Below are 20,372 nucleotides of genomic sequence, written 5' to 3'. Positions count from 1 at the left end.
GCTTTAGTTGCTTTTCACAAGTCACTGGCCATCTTTCAATGCGTATATCTCTCGCAATGCTTCATGTTTGCGTGCCATATTGTGCAAACTGGTGAACTATGTCTTGTTCATTGTATGAACCCAGAATTGGTTGGGAGCCAGAATTGGTTGAGATCCAGAATTGCTTGGAAGCTGGTCAAAACAGATCTCCGGGACCCCCAGAAAGATGTGGAGATGATTTGCAAATATTTCTGAAGAAGCCAGATCATCCAAACACTAGCAAGGAATGAAGACGCGCAAGTAACCGAACCAAAGGAATGATTAAAATATGTGCTGGAAGACTTAAAACAGCTCCTCAAAATGTGTTTTTATACTGTCACACAACGGACATGGCGTAGAGGACCCATCGGGACGAATAAAACAGGCCATCTTTCTCAAAAAATAGTTGGAAAATCTAAGGAAAAAAGTAACCTCTAGGTAAAAAGCAGCAAAATCTGATAATACATTTACAGGGTTTCCCACGATATATTGGTTGGTTCCCATCAATTTTTGGTGGATTCCCATATTTTTTTGGTGCGTTCCCACGATTTTTTGGTCGTTTCCCAGAATTTTTTGGTCTAATTGTATTGATATCCAATCGGAAAATACCAATAAATTATAGGATCGAACCAAAAATCTATGGGATACAACCAAAAAATCGTGGGAACGCACCAAAAAATCATGGGAACTGACCAATAAATCGTGGGAAACCCTGTATGGCTAGAGTAAAAAAAATACATCGCAATTTCTTCCCAGATCCTAACAATCTAATTGTTATCCGTTTTAAGAAGACTAATAATGCATTGTAAAAAGTAAGAAATGTATCTTGAACTGAATGAAGAACAATTTTATTTTACTTCAAATTTAATCCGTAAAGATTTTATCATAAACAAGCGTTAGTTTGCCATGCCATGCCAATCTGACATCTTCCGAATTCTTCCTGTTCGGCATCACATTTGTTGTGCTGACTTCCCAAACTCGCTCAATGGCCTCTCCCCTTTTTGGATTGCGTTCGGCTTCCGCTTCTTATGGGCAAAACCATTTCGATATAAATACATTTGTGCGCGAAACAGCGAACCTCCTCAGCTCCCATGCCAGATGGGGGAAAGTATGTTAGGGAAGAGAGAAAAAAAAATGAGAAAAAAGCAAAATCAAAAGGCAGCAAACCACATTTGGTTAATCAAAGTTCTTACATGGGAAAACCATAGCGCGTGCACACACACACACGTTCATAACAACCGTTCGATAGTTTTAGCAGGACTGGCCTGCTGGCTGCATCGCAGCTGGGCCCTGGATCGGGCTGACCTTTTGCCTTTGATAAGCTGCGCATATTGTTGCCAAACGAATATAATGTTGCAGGAACGATTAGTAACACGGGGAAAACCCCCCCCCCCCCCCCCAAAGCAGTGTGATATGTCTAATCATGCACGCAGCGCTTGGCGTGTAGAACGCTTCACGAACGGGTTTAAAGTGTAAGCCCGCGATAAGCATTCGCGATGCTGGACTGGTGCTCCAATGTTTCCCACATGCTAATGTTTTGCGCTGGCATCACTTAGCTAGACTATTCCAACACTCTCTGAACCGTTTTTCTCTCTCTTCCTCTTCTCCTTTACGCGCAGAGCCTATTCTACGAGATCCTGTCCGGCGTGTGGGTGCGGAACGGGCTGCAGATCAAAGGCCAGGCGATGACGTACATCCAGGCGAACTTCTGCAACTCGATGGTCGACATGGACCTGTTCTTCCTGCAGATCTGCGCGACCCAGCTGCCGCCGAACCTGTTCGTCAGCGAGTGCATCCTGATGTTCGGCGTGGAGGACTGGCTCGGCATGAGCGTGCTGAGCACGCCGCCCGAGATGGAGCAGGACTCGATGCTCGAGGGGCTGCTCACCTTTCTAGCGACGCTCATCACGTCCCGCATCAACCTCGGCAACGACGAGACGACGCAGTGCATGATCGAGATCAGCGCGCTGCTCGCGACCGGCGAGAAGACGCACAGCCAGCTGCTCGAGCTGATGCCGGAGCGGAGCGGCAACGCGCACACGCGCAACTTCGAGCGCTACCTGAAGGAGCTGTCGATCTACCGGCCGCCGCCGGTCGGCTCGGAAAACCTCGAGCAGGGGTTGTTCATGCCGGTGCCGGCCGTCTGGGAGCGCCACTACGATCCGCTGCACGTGCTGCTGCGGGCGGTGCACCGGCGCGACTTCCAGAACTCGCTCGACCGGTTCGGCGCGTACGTGAAGCAGGCGGGCAAGATGCCCCGGAGCGGCAACCTGTGGCCCCCGTTCCGGCTGCCGGGCTCGTGCGGCCCGGCGTACAGCGATCCGGGCGCGCTGCTCGGCTCGCGCATCCTGCACGCCACGCTGCTGGCCATCTTTTACCGGGCGGTGCACAAGCACAACGTGTCGGAGCATCTGCTCGCGCTCGCCGTCTTTCTGCTCGAGATGGCGGTGTGCAATGCGGGCGGAGCGAACGGCGGGGAGCCGGCCAGCAGCCGGTCGACGGCGGAACCGGCCGCCACGAGCAAAACGATCGAGGAGCAGACGGGCCGCCCATCGGTGATTGGGTGCGGCGGGGAGCCGGTGCCCGATCTGCTCAACTGCTACCCGAGCAACTGTCTGAGCGACAATCTGAAGATGACGGTGAAGCGCATCTCGCTGCTGCCGGCGATGCGCCGCTCGCCCGTGTCGTACCGGCCGCTGGACGGGGGCAGCCCCCCGTTCGACAGCGACGTCGAGTGGGACCTGTCCGAGGACGAGACGCTCATGATGATTGGCGGCAATGCGGAGAGCGACCCGGCGGCCGGTGCCGGAGCGGCCCCGACCACTGCCGGCCAGGGTGGTGCGGTGGAGCGGGCAGGAGGCAGAGGGCCGTCCGGGGCTGCCGGGGTCGAGCAGCGGCTGGTGCCGGCGCGTGCCATCAACAGCGTGGAGGTGGTGCCGCTGACGCAGGACCTGACGCCGATGGCGAACGCGGGCCTCGTGTTTACCGCGCGCCGACCGGCCGCCATCCATGCGCCGCCGGCCGCATCGACCACCAGCACCAGCCAGATGGTGGTGGAGGAGGAGGAAGACGACGAAGAGCACGTGCAGGAGCAGGAGGGGGAGGGAGAGGAGGAGAATGGAACGGGCAGTGGTGGGCAGCCGATCGCGAGCGATATGGAGGCGAGACGGCGCCGCTGGCATTTGTTCCAGCGGCTGCTTGGGCAGCAGCCGGGCGCAACACCGACGGCGACAGCAACCACGACGACGACGACGACGACGGTGGAACCACAGGACGAAGACATGCCCGCCTACCACGTAATGGATTCGGACGGGGACGTTGTGGTGGAGGAGGAGGACGAGGAGGATGACGCGCAGCAGCAGCAGCAGCAGCAGCAGCCGAGCGAACTGTTGGCGATGCGCGCCCGCTACCTGATGCTCGAGCGGAGGCGCAGCAGCATCGGCAACGCGAACGTCGTCCAGCCCGCCGACGTGGACGAGTACATCGACGTCGAGGCGGAGGACGACGGTGGCGAGGACGAAGGAGCCGAACAGGAGGGCGAAGGGGGAGACCGGCGGCGTCGCCGCCCGTCCGAGAACGGGGCACGCCGCCGCCGGATGGACGAGGACGACGAGGACGGCGGCGACGAGGCGACCGACATTGCCGACATCCAGTCGATCGTGCCGCGGGCCACGCTGGTCGGCAGCCGGACCCGCTCGGTGCAGCTGGGCCGGCGGCGTGCGGCGGCGAGTGGCGCTGGTAGTGGGGGACTGCTGCATCACCACCATCACCACCATCACCACCATCACCATCATCCGTCGGCGGGCGTCGGGCCCGGGTCGCTCATACGCGCCACCGCCACCGGCGTCGGCGACAGCGCCGGCGGTCCGGCCCGGGCGACCGAGTTTATCGTGGAGGAGGCGGCGGACGATGTGCCGGCGGGCGGCCCGACCGGCGTGGAACTGATGATCCGGCACGAGTTTGTGCCGGTGCCGGGTGGCGAAGTCGGCGGGCAGGAGATAGCGATACCGCAGCAGCAGCAGCGTGCCCTGACGCCGCCCGTGTTCGGTGCGACTGGCACTGGTGCGGTGGAAGCGACCGGTGGTATGCTGCTGCCGTTTAACCGGGCAGCGGCGGCGGTAGCGGCAGCGGCGGCGGCATCGTCGTCGTCGTCACCATCCGCCACGGCAGCGACGGCGGTTGGCACGAGCGGCAACCTGAGCGTGGTGCCGCAGCAGCCGAACCAGCTGCAGAGCTACTACCACGCGAACCATCACCACCATCACCACCATCACCATCGGCACCATCACCATCACCATCATCACAGCGGCGCAGCGGGCACAGGAGTTGGGGGCGGAGTAGGAGGGGGAGGAGCAGGCGGTGCACAGCACGGGGCGCAGTCGCTGGCGCAGCAAACGCCCCGCCACTACCATCGCAGTTTGCAGCCGGCGGGTGGTGGCAGCGCCGGTGCTGCCGGTGCTGGTGGGGCACGTGGGGCGGGCGGTGGTGGTGCGGGAGGTGGGCAGGCGAACTGGACGCGGTTCAAGCGGCGCAGCATGATGGCGAACCACCACGGCCGGCAGCAGCAGCACCAGCACCAGCACGGTAGTGCGGGTGGCGTCGGCGAGATGACGATGCGCGAGGGCGCTGGTGGTGGGCCGACCGGCCGGGAAGGCAACAGCGAGAGCGACACGATCGTGCTGGAGGAGTCGATCATCTCGCTGCTGCTGAAGCTGCACTCGCAGCTGAGCGGCGCCCTGGACAGCTTCTCGCTCGACGACGAAACGGAGGACGAGCTGACGGCGGCGGCGGCAGCAAGTAGCGGCGGTAGTGCTGCATCGACCAGCGGCAGCAGCCAGCAACCTTCCGGGACGGGCGTGCCGTCGTCGTCCAGCACCGGTCAGCGGCAGCAGCCCGACGGCGACCACGCAAAGATGGAGCTGGACGAGGAGGAGACGCCCGCCGGCAGCAGCGGCGGCGGCGGTGGCGAGGAAACTACTAGTCAACAGCAGCGGGCACCGCCGCAACGGGGCCGGGGCCGCATCTCCGACTCGCGCATCGGCGACGGGCCGTTCTTCATCGGCAATCTGCTGCGCAAGATAGCCGCGCTGGACGCCACGTGCGCGGTGCGCATCGAGCAGATCCGGGCGGAGCTGTGGCCGAACCAAAGAGAGCGGCAGGCGGAGCAGAAGGCGCGCGAGGCGCGCGAAAAGGAGGAGCGCACCAAGCGGGCCAAGGAGCGGCAGAAGAAGATGATGGAGGAGTTCGCGAACCGGCAGAAGCGGTTCATGCTGCTCGCGATGGCCTCGATGGGCGGTGGGGGCGATTCGTCCGGCATGGATTTCGGCTTCGGCGAGGAGGAGTCAGCGGGGGCGGCAGCGACGGCGGCGGCGGCCGGAACCGACGGTGAGTCGGCGGCGGCCGCGGCAGCGGCAGCACGGGCCGCGGCGGAGCGACAGGCGGCGGAGGAGCAGCAGGCGGAAGCGCTGCGCGAGAAGGAGTACGACTGCATCATCTGCAACACGTCCGGCCCGAGCACGGAGACGAACCCGATCGGGCTGGTCGTGCTGGTCGAGTCGAGCAGCGTGGTGGGGCATCGGCGCACGCGCCCCGAGCGGCTCGCGCTGCCCCTGTCCCGCGACGACCAGGCCCGGCTCGCGGACAGCGTGACGCTCGCGAGCGAGTTCAACAAGCGCATCGAGCTGCTGCAGTGGAAGTTCGGCCAGACGTCCTGGTTTCTGTCGCACAACATCGGCTGGGACGGGGGCGTGCACATCCAGTCCTGCGGGCACCACGTGCACCTGTCCTGCCAGGACGCGTACCTCAAGTCGCTGCACACGCCCCGCAGCCCGAACAATCTGAACGTCGAGCTGGGCGAGTTCTTCTGTCCCGTGTGCCGGCAGCTCGCCAACTCGGTGCTGCCGCTCAGCCCGGCGCTGGACCGGCCGGCGCCGCTGATACGGGCGCCGACGCCGCCCCACCACACGCTCGTGCTCGAGCTGATCCAGCTGTTCCAGGAGAGCAAGCGGGCCCCGATGGCGAGCAAGTTCTGCGAGGCGATGGGGCGCGCCATGGGCAACATTACCGCCTGCACGCAGCGCATCATCAAGAGCTATCCGGTGACGCTGCAGAGCCTGTTCTCGTTCGTGCTGTCGATCGCGCGCACCAACCTGGAGGCGGAGGTGATCCAGCGGGGCGGCTCGCTCTGCAGCACCGAGGACATCCGGTACAAGCCGAAGCGGGACTGCATCGTGCCGCTGCTGCACGTGCTGTCGCTGCACGTCCGGCTGATGATCAACGACGACTGGCCGATCCGGTTCAAGGTCGGCGACGACTGGCCGTGGCACTCCTGGTCCCGGCTCGCCGGCATCCAGCTCGCGTACGACGGCGTGGAGGTGGGCGTGGAAGCGCACGAAGCGTCCTTCGACCGGCTGGCGGTGGTTCCGGCCCGCACTGGCACTGCTGCTGCCGCTAGCAACACCACCACGAAGGCTGCACGCCACGACGAGCGTGTGGATGAGGAGCGGGACGATGAGGAGGACGATGATGATGACGATGATGACGACGAGGAGGAAGAGGATGATGATGATGACGAGGAGGAGGATGACTGGAACGACGCGGAAGACCAGTACACGGAGTTTCTGCGCGACATGCTGTTGCGAGCGCCGTCCGGCACAACGGCCGACGGTGCTGCTGCTGCAGCCGCCGGTTCGCCTTCAGCCGCCGTGTCATCGCCGGCGGCAGCGTCCGCCACTGCCGACACGACGAAAGCGGCCGCCGCCACGAGCACGATCGTCGACACCGAAACCATACCCGATCTGATCAGCGATCCGACCGCGCTGCTGCTCAAGTTCATCCTGCTCGCGCCGCTCCATCTCGATCAAGGTAAGGAGTGGTGGCGGGGAGTCATGTTTCAGAAGCGAAATCACTCCGAGAATCGCCATGAGAATGGATCGTTTACAAGTACATTTTGATTCCGATTCCGGAACCGACTACGATTCCGAACCCGATTTCGATTCCGGAACCGATTCTAATTCCGCAACCAACTCCGGAGCCGAATCCGGAACCAATTCTGGAACCGATTTCGATTCTGGAACCGACTACGATTTCGGAACCGATTCCAATTCCGGAACCGATTCTAATTCTGGAGCCAACTCCCGAGCCGAATCTGGAACCAATTTCGGAACCGATTCCAATTCGGGAACCGATTCCAATTCCGGAACCGATTCCAAAACCTATTCCGATTCCGGAGCCGATTCTAATTCCGAGACCAATTTTGGAACCAATTAAGGAACCGATTCCGATTCCGGTTTCGGAATCGATACCGATTACGGAGCCCATTTCGATTCCAGAGCTGATTCCGGAATCGTTTCCGGAAACTGATTCCGGACCTGGTATTCGGAATCGATTCCAAAAAACTTCGAAGCTAGCCTGGAATCGATTTTGACGAAAACTTAATTTTTCCCATCAATTGGTTCCCAATCAATCAATTTTTCCCAGCAAGGAGGAGGGAGAAGGGTGTGCTGCCCCTCGCCCCGTATCATGCCACATTCTTACATTCTCTCTCTCTCTCTCTCTCTGTCTCTCTCTCTTTTAGCTTACTTTACCTGCATCGTGAAGGTGACGTACAACCTGCTGTACTACCAGATCGTCCTGCAGCTCTGCACCCATCTGACGGAGGAGGAGTGCGACGAGATACTGGGGCGGTACGGGCCGACCGCCCAGCCGCCGCCGGCGGTGGTGCGCGAGCGGGGCGTCCCGCACATCGGCGTCGCGATGGCGTTCGTGCTCAGCCAGCTAGACCGCTGCCGGCACATCCGCAGCGACAGCGTGCTGATGGGCGAGTTCGGTGGCGAGGGCGACGGTGGCTACGAGTCGACCAGTGGCGGCGGCGGCACCACGAAGCGCCTCAACCTGGATGTGTACGAGAAGCGGCTGCAGCGGCTCTGTCTGCCATTTTTGCGCGTGGCCGCCCTGCTCCGGCACCACATCTACCGGGCGGAGATACCGGACATTGCCGGGCCGCAGCTCGAGTTCGCCCGGCTCGTCTACTTCCTCGAGCTGGTGACCGTCTCGATGGACTGGGACAAGTTTAACGCGAGCAGGGCGCTCTGCTTCCTGCACGGGACCGAGCTGGCCCTGCCGAAGAACTGGTGCGACCAGCTGCGCAACCTGCGCCCGACCTACGAGTCGACCCGGTCGCTGATCGTCCAGCAGCACATCGACTGGCGCCAGCCGAAGCTGCTCGGGCTGCCCCGCGAGTACGAGCGGCTGTTTACGGTAAGTGGGTGGGGGTGTGTGGGTCTTTGCATGTGGGTTTCGGTGTTGCTAATTCTTTGCCCTTTTCCCCCCGCAAACAGTACTATCACGAGCAACCGTGCCAGAAGTGTCAGAACGTGCCGAAGGAAAGCTCCATCTGTCTGCTGTGCGGCACGATCGTGTGCATCAAGCAGTCGTGCTGCAAGGTGCGGGACTACTGCGAGGCAGTGCGGGTAAGTAATCGAGGGATTGAAGGCCCATCGGCACAGGGATTCTCATTCTCATTCCTTTGCTCTCTCTCTCTCTCTCACACTTCAGCACTCCATTAGTTGCGGCGGCGGGACGGGCATCTTTCTCGTGATCACCTCGACCTACATCATCGTCATTCGGGGTCACCGGGCGTGCCTGTGGGGTTCGCTCTACCTGGACGACTACGACGAGGAGGATCGTGATTTAAAGTAAGTCTGCCCTGTGTGCGTTGGAACGCCCGCTTTTCTAATGCTCCACTGCTTTGCTCTGAATTTGATTTTAGGCGCGGCAAACCACTGTATCTTAGCGAGGATCGGTTCAATCTGCTCGAATCGCAGTGGCTGTCGCACCGGTTCGCCCACACCAAACACAACTGGGTGTGGCATCGGGATTCGCTGTAAAAAAACACAGCGCAGACATAAACAGACATCGGCATACAAGCAATCCAGACAGCCCGGGAACCGGGAACAGGAGAGGACACAGGACAAGTTACAATCGCCAAGGAGTCACATGGCCACGAACGCGCACTGTGGGGCGAAAGGCGCAACTAGAGCCAGCGATCGATCCACGCGCGTGTGTGTGTGTTTGAGTGTATGCGTGTCTGTGTGTATGTGTATGTACGTTTTGTGATATTTTTCTACAACTACAGCAAGGGTTTCGAGGAGCATTTGCCAGAGAAAAGATGCGCGACAGTGAGCGGGCGCGAGACACCTTCGCCATGGCACGGCAAACAAACACGAAAACGAAAAAGCACAGGTCCGAGGGGCGACGCGAACACTGTGTGTGAGTGATCGCGACGTTGCTCGTCGATGTGTGTTGTGCAGTGTGTCCCCATCGCTGTTTGAACCTTCCACTCCCCCATCCAGGACGCAGGCTCTCGGTCTGCATATACTCGCTCACCACGCTCTTCCCTTCCTTTGCGTCCAAACATCCGCCTCCGGCCCAACGGGAACACACACACACACACAAGTGCTCAGCACGTGCAATGCAAAGAGAGAGATAGAGAGAGAGAGATAGAGAGAGAGAGAGAGAGAGCGCGGTAGAGATATTAAGGTGACGATGAATTTCGAAGGAAAGGCAAAACTCCCCGTTTTGTGACCGTTAAAGCGTAAACATCAAAATTGGTAGCATTGTGTGACGAAATTGTGATATATATATACTCCTTTTCGTGTGTGTGTGTCTGTGTGTGTGTGTGTACCGCACTGTCTTGTTGCGATTTATGTTTGTCTCCACCTTCAGTTGGACCCAAATCCAACCCTACCAAAAAACGCATTATTAAGTCGGTGCTCCGGCCGTTAATCTTTTCTCACACCCACACGCACACACACACACACACACGGAGAAACAATATATGTTTGTTATTTGATTTTTGGTTGTCGCAGCGCAGCGCTGCTTTTGATGAAAGGTTTGAAAAATGAAAGCAAAACAAAAATGAAGCTGGAAATCGCCACGTTTCGCATGATTTAGTTTCTCGCCGTTCGACCAGGCAACCGAGGCTCTGCATACACACATTCATATTCATGTAGGAGCTTATATAAATGCATATATATATACATATATATATACACACACGCATATATAAAACCACTCTATATGTACCATTTAGATAGTGTTGTGTACTATTAATAGGCGAAAACAAAAGGCGTGTGCATTGTGGTTAGGTTAGCAGTGGTTCAGAGCGAATGGCAGCAGTACGGGAAATGCGTTAATACTTACGAGCATTCGCGGTACGCTTATCGGGGCCCGGGAGTGCACGGAACGAAACGAGACTTAGAAGGCAGCAGAGGAAGAAGAGGAAGAGGAACAATGGATGATATTAGCAGCCCCCCTAGCCCCTCCATCCCCACACTCGTGGTATATGTGGGTGTGTGTGTGTGTGTGTGTGTGCTGTACTAGAGTTCTACGTGTATTGTAGTATGCTGCTCTATTACGGTTCACACACCGTAGCGCTAGATACATTATTGAATTGAATTCTTTCACGTGAAGTTTAACGCATCTTATACTCAGAGAAAGAGAGAGGAGAGAGAGAGAGAGAGAGAGAGTTTGAGAGAAAGCGTCAATGAGGGAAGAGCGATATAACGAGCGTTCTTGTGACGGTTTGGAATGAAAAAGCTTTTCTGGACTCAATTAAAATCCTTCCCCTATACACACCTCACCCCTCCTGTCCTAATTGGTCTACTATTGTGATGTGTGTGTGTGTGTGTCCCTGGCTGTTTGAATGGTAATGTGTGTGTGTGTGTGTGTGTGGGTGTGTGGGTGCGAATGAATATATGTGTGCGTGTCGTTACTGTTTTTGCACTTCCACAGCGCGCAAGGCGCGCGCAAAAAAACAACTCAAAATGTGACAGAGACACAAACCGAGCGCCCCCGCACACATGTTGTTTAGTGTTTCGCAGCCGGATTAATACGGCGCATGAGAGGAAAAGGAGGGGGGGGAATGGGGGAAATAAATCTATTAGAATATGAAATTTAACGATGTGTAGCGAGCGACAATTTAGCCTGGTTAACGAATTATTGGTAGATAGTCTTGGGATGGGACAGGGGAAAGGGGGAGGGGGGGGGGGAGAAGGTTGTCTAGAAGTGCTGGTGAGGACCCCCGGTAACCCTCATCATAATGCCCCCCTACCCCCACATCTTACTCGTAAGTTACCCTGTAAGTGATGCTACTCGCAAGTTTTTGTGTACGAATCGAATTCGTCGATTCGTTGTTTTCGGGGTGTTGTTTATTTTTTTTTTTTTTTGGTTTGTTTCGTTCATTAAGAATCAGGATGAGATAAGGAGCAGTGCGTGTGTGTGTGTGTGTCTCCTCCCGGAGGTGACGATATGTCAGCTACTCCATCCTCCAAGCGCGTTACACACGTGCGCCGCTGCTCCTTCTTTATGCATACGCATGCGACACAACTACTCTTAGGTTACTTACGTTGCGGTTTATTATTGTTTACGGTTACAATTATGAGAATTACGTTTATATACTCTCTAACACCCTGTGCCCTCCTACCACTGTTTTTTTTTTTAAATATGATTATTATTATTATTATTACCCTGCCCGCTATTGTGTATAATCCCTGCGAAATGTGTATATTGAAGGTGAGGTAGTGTTGTAATATGCTAGATAAATGTAAGATTGTATGCATCGTCAAGAAAATCCGGATGCTCCATACGTGGCTCTGTGTTGATGTGTGTGTGTGCGTTTGTGTGTTTTTTTTTTCACTCTTTCAATCACTTTTTATCATCCGAAACGGAATATCCTTTCCTACAACTTGCTGGTTGCTGATTGCACCTTATCCCTGAGTACATTTTCTGCAGTTTCTTCCCGCACCCGGTAGCCGATAATATCACATGCCAGTGATGAACGATTATTATCGCTTTCTTACCCATATTTAATTTAGCCCCCGAGTGGGTGCGCGTGCTTGTTTCAATATGAATTTCCAAGAACGAACTGTAATATTGATTGGGGGCGACAAACATGCTCCCCGTTGCTTTAATCCCAGCGCTGTGTGCCTGGGAACGTATGGTCGACCCACGTTCTGTCTTGTGTGGTAAATCTAGGAACATTGCTCAACTCATTCACCATCGCCGGTAAACAGGGCGGAAGAAACCACCCGGTACGATGTGCGGTGTGATCTGTGCTGCTTATTTGAAAAGAATCCGATGGGTGCTGTTTGAAATGGAGCTACTCAAGCGAAACTAGATGCTGGTTGTGTCTAGGAGTCAAGACGTACCCAACGTCCCGCTTCATTCGGTTCCCACAAAGTGCAAGGATTGGTTTTCTGTAAGCTAAGGTAGGGTGAGAAACAAATGCCATTATTTTTTTGCATATTTTATTTGAAGATGAAAAATAACTGCAACTGGGGCCGGCATAACATTTAAGGACTGTTTTGAAAATAAAATTTATGAATTCGACCGTTTAAAATCTAAAATTTAAATCTAAGCAATTAAAAATGTAACGTCTAACGTCCATACAGGGTTTACCACGATTTATTGATCAGTTCTCATAATTTTTTGGGCTCGTCGCACGATTTATTCATCGTATCCCTTAGATTTCTGGTTGGTTTCCATAATTTATTGATATCGTCCGATTGGATATCAATACAATTGAACCAAAAAAAAAAAAAAATGGGAAACAGCCAAAAAATCGTGGGAACGCACAAAAAAAAAAAACTGGGAACCAACCAAAACTTGGTGGGAACCAACCAATAAATCGTGGGAAACCCTGTAAAGGTTAGTGTTCGGTTTCATGAATCTTTCGTTGAGATTCATTCATATGAATTTTCAGCGAACAGTGGTTTGAATCTCGAATCGAATCTCCATAGATTCAAAAATCTCTAAAAATTCAGGAAATCTCAAAAGATTGAAGAATCTACAAGGATTCAAGAATCTTTAAAAATAAATGGATCTCCAAAGAACCATTAAACCATAAGATTCATAAATTTCTCTCGGTCAACCATCATTCTCCAGGATGCTCGGTCCCTGGTTGCAGCTTCCAATCGATGTAGACGCCCGATTTCCGATAGGTCTCGCTTCACCTGATCTAGCTATCGCGTTCCTTGTGCTCTCCTGCGCTTTATGACGGACTGGGGATCTTGATGAAGAGTCCGGCATCCTCATAACATGCTCGAGCCATCGTATCCTGCCAGCCTTCGCCACCTTCAGGATGCTCGGTTCATCCTTCTCCTCCACGCTCCATGTTAGAACACACCGCCAAAGATGGCCCGGAGGAATCGTCGCTCAAACACGCCCAGAGCGTTTGCATCCTCCACTCGGATGGTCCAAGACTCGGTCCCAGGATGCTCGGTCCCTGGTTGCAGCTTCCAATCGATGTAGACGCCCGATTTCCGATAGGTCTCGCTTCACCTGATCTAGCTATCGCGTTCCTTGTGCTCTCCTGCGCTTTATGACGGACTGGGGATCTTGATGAAGAGTCCGGCATCCTCATAACATGCTCCAGCCATCGTATCCTGCCAGCCTTCACCACCTTCAGGATGCTCAGTTCATCCTTCACCTCCACGCTCCATGTTCGAACACACCGCCAAAGATGGTCCGGAGGATGCGTTGTTCAAATAAGTCCAGAGCGTTTGCATCCTTCACTCTGATGGTCCTAGACTCATGTCCCTAGAGGACCACCGGGCGGATCACATTTCGTGCGGGCTCGAATTCTTCGGGATCTCAGCAGTCAGTGAAGCCCATAGTATTCACGATTCCCCGCGTCTATGGATTTCGCTTCTGATGTCATTGTCCGAAGTAACGACCGTCCTAAGAAAGCAAAACCATCATCTACCACTTCGAGTTTGGAGATTGGCGTCAACTAATACACTGCATCCAAGCTGGTCTGAGACTTCGTCTTCGTCGCATTGATTCTCAATCCAGTTCTTGCTGCTTCGTGTTTGAGTCGAGTGTATGCTTTACACACCTTCGCTGTTGTCCTGCCGATGATGTCGATGTTGAAGAGCAGATGTTGAAGAGCTGACATGAGAGTCCCTCACCTTGCCTCGGACCTGTGAGGTTCGAACGATTCCGACGTTAAGTTCGATACTCTCACCTTGCACTGCGCGCACCCCATTCATGTGTGATCCATTGAGATTTATACATTTCCAAGGATTCTTCTTCTTCTTCTATTTGGTGTAACGTCCTACGCGGACAATGTCGGCCTATACAGGGCTTTCGAGACTTAATTCATTACCACGTAGCCGGATATAGTCAAACCTTGCTACGGGAGGACGGTCCATTCTAGGACTGAACCCATGAACCCATGACGAGCATGTTATTGAGTCGTTCGAGTTGACGACTGTACCACGGGACCGCCCTCCAAGGATTCATGAATCTTTATTATATGTATGATTTTCAAAATACATACATTGCGCGATCCCATGGTAAATTGGTTAACTCGCACAATTGAACAACATGCCCGGCGAAGCTTCACATAGACCGTCTCCCCGCAGCAAAACAAACTATCCGGATGCGTGATACTTTCCAAGAAGTCGCGAAAGCCTGTATTGGCTGGCATGAACACGTAGGTTGTTACACCAAGAAGAATAATAAGAAGAAGTTCAAGCCTTTTGAAACTTTGGAAATTTATGGATCCTTAGAGATTTGTGAATCCTTCGAGATTGATGCATCTTTGGGTTTGGTGAATCTTTCCAACCGAGTTTCAGACTCATTGCATCACTTTAAAGATTCATCCCGATGCAGGCATCGGAATAAGATTTACCCAACACTAATAAAGAACGAAAGCCACAACGGGATAAATGAAACGATTAAAACTGTGTTTGACTAAACCGATTGTATCTATCTCGTCTTGTTTGTTGGACTAAATTTGGCGTTAAGATGTCGTGCTCTCCCGAGCAAGGACACTCATGATTAACTTTGCCTTACGTGCTTGTTGCATTTCTCAGAAGTATGGCATCGTAACAAGTGAAAGCTACCACTCAAATTGTTGTATTCGACCAAGGGTTTCCCTTTCGGCTCAGTGCATCAAACGCAGACAGTCTAGCCCTGCCTTAACAGGTAATTCTTTGAAGCAGCAAGTCTGTTGATAAAAGCAACGAGTCCCTTTCGTATGAAATTTCGATCGGAGAAGAATTGAACATTTCGAAAGATGTTTGAACGCAATCATACTTTAGTCTGCATCCGAGAAGCACGTGTAGTGCTAAGGAGAAACATGCTAGTTCCAGACTTTCGGCTAACAAAACACCCAGAAAAGTAAATATTATTTTCAAGATTACTAGTTAGCGCAACCGCTTAAGTCAGATTGCGAACATAGAAAACGAAGCAAAATGGCATCAAACTTGCACTGAAGTGGTATCCAAATGGCATTGGCTAAGTATCGTTTAGCATGTTCCTCGAATTGCCATCAGTTAGACGTCAAATAGGCATCAGATAAGCTACAAATAGGCATTGAATTTGGAAATAAAGTATCATCCAATCAGCATCGACTGCTGGATTTGGATAACTGAGGATCTTTTTTAAAACAGTTCGTTTGATACTTCTTTCTTTTCAATGAGTCTATTTTAACTTTATCGGTAAGATATTCTTGCTGCTAGCCAAACTTTTGCTTTCAAATAGCCGCAACAAGGACTTGTAGCTTAACTGAAACCGAAACATGCTTAAAAAAGGCAACGATATTTTAAGCGAAGGTTAAAGCACAATTTCTGCAAAGCAATTCCAAAAAGTTCACCCAAAAATTAGTTTCCACTGCAATGCCATCCGCACATCGTTGGAACCTATTGCACCCATAATTGGAACGTCTTCCCAAATACATTCCCTCTATGCGTGAAATTAATACACCCATTTGTGTGATTAACCAGAACCTCCTGTGCTGTCACTGTGGCAAACACAAAAACAAGTCATAAGTTAACCATCCTGCTTTTGCTCCGAGCCACACCCCTCCCCTCCCCTTCCCCTCCCCTCTTATAGCACTGAGCCGAGCTCCCGATAATCGTGTGTTTATTGCGTTGGATCATATGCGTTGGTGCGTTTGTGCGGGCAGGAAAGGTAATGTTTGTTTCCCTTGCGTTCGCGTGTGCGTTATCGTGGCGAAAGCTTTTACTTTCCCTCTCTCTCTCTCTCTCTTCCACTTCCACTTCCACCGTGCACGCCCCCAGAGCGGGTAGATGATGCCGAACGTTCAGTGTCGGTCGGTCCACCATGCGACCGCGAAGGAAATTTGTGCTGCCATAGCTTAGCAAAGTGATGCGGAGACATTTATCCCGATATGTTTAAAACTTATTTTAAAACATCATTCAAAAGTCCTACTCAATAGCAGCTCTTTTCATGCAAATAAGAAAACCATTTAAATGTATATGAAAAAGGAATGTAATCTTCAAGTGCTTAAGAGCATCGCAAGATGAACCAACCACCACCAACGCGCCCATAGTGAATTTTCCGAAACCAACGCGAGGAAGGCAACAAAAACAGCAAAACAGAACAGCCGGCACACGAGCTTTATCGCCCCGAACGACAGCCGAACAGTGCACGAACGTGGCGCAGCGTTCGAGCAGGCCTGCTAGCCGGCTGCGGGTAGTGTGATAGCACGGTCACGATTAAACGGCTCTTAACAGCTGCACCCGAAGCTTGGCCAGTTGTTGTCGAACAGCTGAGCAGTGCGGCCGCGTGCCAGTACTACTCCTGGTCACCTGGTCTGTCTGGCTCTGTGTGGTTGTGTTGTTTCGCGCCCCGCCGGCAGCGATCGAATTGCAGTGGAAACGGTTCACACCGATCAACGCGCACACCACTCGGCAGAGCACGGGACGATCGAGCCTTCACCAGTGTGTGTGTGCCGTGTATGAGTTTCAGAAATGAGAGGAATGATTGATGTGTTTTGAGTATTTGGTGTGTGTATGTGCGAGTGACAGCAAGTAGACGCGCGGTAGTGCTACCGGAAGTTGTGAAATTTTACACGAATTCGCAAGCATGTGAAAACAAAAGCGATCGGTTTTTTGTCACAGTTTGTGAGATTTTTTGTTGTTGTTGTTGTTGTTTTTTTTGTTTTTGGACAAAGTGAAAATTGAAGTACGGAAAATTGTCAACCAAAAACCCTCACTCTAGCAACCAATCAAACGTGAACAACGAAAAGGTTTGAACGCCTGAATATTCGTCTCAAGTTTTGTGCAGGTAGGTAGGTGTGTCCACCAAGAGCGGTGGTTTAAAGTTCATAATTTAGTGTAAATTAATTCTTTAATGCCCTGATACTTTGTTTCCTACATGGCACTGTTGCCTTTGCCAATTGATATGCTTTCACATTGAGCAACACTGTTGTTCATCATGAATGGCAACGCAACAACAATAAACTCCTCGAGTGCATTAATAGCGCAACAAAAGTGCTGTCTATTCGCGCGTCCATTTTCAAATAATATGTGTTTCCTTTGAGTGTGATACAAAAAAAAAAAAGACCAAATCGTTTTCATCCCTTTGGACCATTTTCCCATTCGTGGACCGCTATCGATTTCAACTTTATCGATAAAAGCATTCTGTTTGCTTCGATTGCCCACTCTCGGGCACGCCAGCACTGTGTTAGCAAACCGAGCCGTGATCATTGCGCTACCCCCCACCCCCCCTCCCTCCCAAAAAACGCATTCTGCTTCCCCCATATCCAAAACAAACTTCAATCACTTGCAACATTAGATTCATCCACCGTTCAACCGAGCCAGACTGTTTTTGAATCATCGGATCCCCGAGCGGCGAGCTATAAGCTATGCCTTTTTTCTGTTACTGTTTTTGTATGGTTTATTTTTTTTGTTTTGAAGTTGGCCACCATTTTCGATGCATTACATGCATGCTGGAGAACACGCTTTGGAAAATGATCAAGCTTGATGCTCTGCTGTCATTTAAATGGTGAACCAACGACCCTTCCGAGCGGAGCACAGATGGTGCCGGTGGTAGCGTGCAAGTTTCTCAAAAGTCAACCTTATCCCCCCGGGCTGGTATCAAATCCTGAACACAACTGAACAAAAACATCCCTATTTATGTTTGCAAAATAAACATTGTGTCACAAGATCATCCCTTCCCGCGTGTGTATGTGCATACAAGTTGCTTAAGAAGAAGTAGAAAATTCATTCTCTATATGTGTGTGTGTATATATATTTTGTTCGTCAACCTGTGAGATAAGGGATAAGTGCCTTTTTCGTTCCGCGCAAACAGTCGCGTTATAGATAAGAAACATTAGCTCGCAGACAGACAGAAAAAAAACACACACATACACACACAGGGAATGGAAAAGCAATTCCTTCAATGAATATGTCGACGCACGTGGGTTTAAACCGGGATGGAGAGCCGGCCGGGGAGGGAGTGATGTGTTTATTCGCGAATCCTCACGTTTGAAATGTGATGATTTTATGCTTTCACTTTCAGTGCAGCGCACTAGGTACGTGTGGTGTGTGGTACAGCGGGCGTATGAAAATGTACAGCTTGTGTGTTTGCGCCTGACGGAATCGCGGCATCGTTTCGTTTGATGTTTGAACCGTTTTGTAGCCGGTGAGAAGTTTTTCGGGCATTTTTTGGTTCTGTTTTGCAGCCCAAAAGCAATCTTATTGCATTAAGGCTGGCCGGCTTTGCCGAACGTTGACTAAGCCTCCCCATCCCTCCCCCCTCCACCCCTCCCAAAGAAACACACACACAGGTACTACGAGCGGAAGGGTTGTTGTTTTTCTTCCCGCTCTAAACTGGTTCCGGGCGAAGCACGCTATCGAAGCGAAATGGAAACTGCAAATAGGCAACACAACAACAAAAAAGGATGCTACCTCCCCCACACTCGTCTATTCACCCCCCCCCCCCCCCAACCCAAATGAGGAAGAATCAATTTGGGCACTAAAACGTTTTCGAGGAGGTTTTGGTTTTTTTGTTGTGTGAGTTTCGTCGCCTTACACCTTACATTCGGCAATATAAATATATATATATAAAAAAAAAAAACAAACTAACCAATCCGGCCGAGATTGGGTGTGTGTTTTGAATATTTTGCGCGTGCCTGTCGCAAAGCAGGAAGAAACAGCGAATAAAAAAAAGAAAAAGAAACAGCACCAAAACCCAAACAAATACGGAAATAAAACGGTCGCCAGTCTAGAATACACGTTTGTCAGCAAAAGCAGCCCCAGATGGGTGGCCGATCAGCAATCCGAACGCCTCCGGAGCCACTGCACGTTGCAGGCTGCTTGGAAATCGGCTCGAAAGTCTCAAATCAAAAATCCAAATCAAACACACGGCAGCGAAACGTGATCGGGCCCTGGCCAATAACGAATGTTGCACAGTTTGGCAAAGCCAGCAGAGGTGTTTCCATCCATTTGTGTTTTTTTCTTCTTATATATATATTTTGCAATGTCGATTAAAGGGGTGCAGAAGGAGGAGCGCTTGCGGGCGGAAGGGAGGCGATAGAAGATGCGAAACTTCTTAGCAGCCGGACGGGTTAGCACGGGACTGTTCGGTTTCACATTTCAAACGAGGTCAAATTTTTAGCAAATACAGAAAAAGGATGTGAGCGAGAGACGGGAGAGAGAGAGAGAGGGAGCGAGCATAGCCAACAATCTGATTACTATCGTGCAGATGTGTGTGTGTGTGTGTCGATAATTTAACTACGGGTGTGTGGCGCCTTTTTTTTGCCATGGGTTATTAATTTCGCATGCGTTCGTACCGGCGAACCCCCGGGTTCGTCTGAACCGACGAATTGGCCAGAAATCGGAAACGTGTGCCTGCCCTGCTGCACGTCGGTTAGCAATAAATAGCTAAATTGCAATAACACAGCAGCAGCAGCAGCAACAACAAAATCAAAGCGAAACGACAACAGCAGCACAATTCGACCTGAGCTTTGGGTGGAGGGGCAAAACAGAGGGAGGCACAAACAAAAAAAAAACCGGTATGAAGGGATTTCTTTTTATGTGCTTGTTTGCTCGCAATCTTGTTGATTAGCAGCAGCAGCCGCAGCAACGGTTGGAACTTGCAAACAGTCAGTACAAACAATCGATCGGGCACACTTTGCCAGGCGACCATCACCGAACGGGCTGGACGGAGCTTCTGTTTGTTGCGGTGAATATGTGTGCGTGTGTGTGTGTGTGTGTGTGTGTGTTTTTCTACTGTTTTTACTAGCGGCATCTTTCCCGTACGGATCTGCTCGGTGCGGTAATCAGGAAATGATTACATTCCGTCCTCGAAAACGCGGGTGAGGTGAGGAAATTTGAAAATTCTATTTGCAAGCGCTCGCAGTTCGTGATTATCGTTGAAAAGAGAATTGTCCCCATCAAGAGTAAAAAAAAAAAAAAACAGGACTACCTATCACTTTGTTGCTACTAGCGATGGGGGTGGGTGGAAAGGGGATGGTTGCGGGCCATTTTATTATCTCCCACCAGCAAGGGTGGCAACAAACGCGCAAAAGCGATCGCAAA

The 20,372-nt window shown here is 52.1% G+C and overlaps 2 protein-coding genes across 5 annotated transcripts in view; both read left to right on the top strand.

Moving 5' to 3' along the window:
* Nucleotides 1-11,681, top strand: part of LOC1271868 (E3 ubiquitin-protein ligase Ubr3) — a 51,508-nt gene extending 39,827 nt beyond the window's left edge. For both annotated transcript variants that reach the window (XM_061656638.1, XM_061656641.1), the window contains exons 6-10: nt 1,638-6,882; nt 7,595-8,277; nt 8,358-8,489; nt 8,575-8,714; nt 8,789-11,681. In XM_061656638.1, the coding sequence (XP_061512622.1) occupies nt 1,638-6,882; nt 7,595-8,277; nt 8,358-8,489; nt 8,575-8,714; nt 8,789-8,906 (6,318 nt within the window). In that variant the 3' untranslated portion in view covers nt 8,907-11,681. The remainder of the gene's footprint in view (nt 1-1,637; nt 6,883-7,594; nt 8,278-8,357; nt 8,490-8,574; nt 8,715-8,788) is intronic.
* Nucleotides 11,682-16,554: 4,873 nt separating this feature from the next.
* Nucleotides 16,555-20,372, top strand: part of LOC5666817 (uncharacterized) — an 82,956-nt gene continuing 79,138 nt past the window's right edge. For all 3 annotated transcript variants that reach the window (XM_061653260.1, XM_061653249.1, XM_061653253.1), the window contains exon 1: nt 16,555-17,115. The gene's annotated coding sequence lies outside the window, so the exon portion shown is untranslated. The remainder of the gene's footprint in view (nt 17,116-20,372) is intronic.

The sequence above is a fragment of the Anopheles gambiae genome, chromosome X (assembly GCF_943734735.2).
Source record: "Anopheles gambiae chromosome X, idAnoGambNW_F1_1, whole genome shotgun sequence".
NCBI lineage: Eukaryota > Metazoa > Arthropoda > Insecta > Diptera > Culicidae > Anopheles > Anopheles gambiae.
The sequence above is the reverse complement of the archived record's forward strand: the minus strand, read 5'-3'. Positions and strand labels throughout refer to the sequence as shown.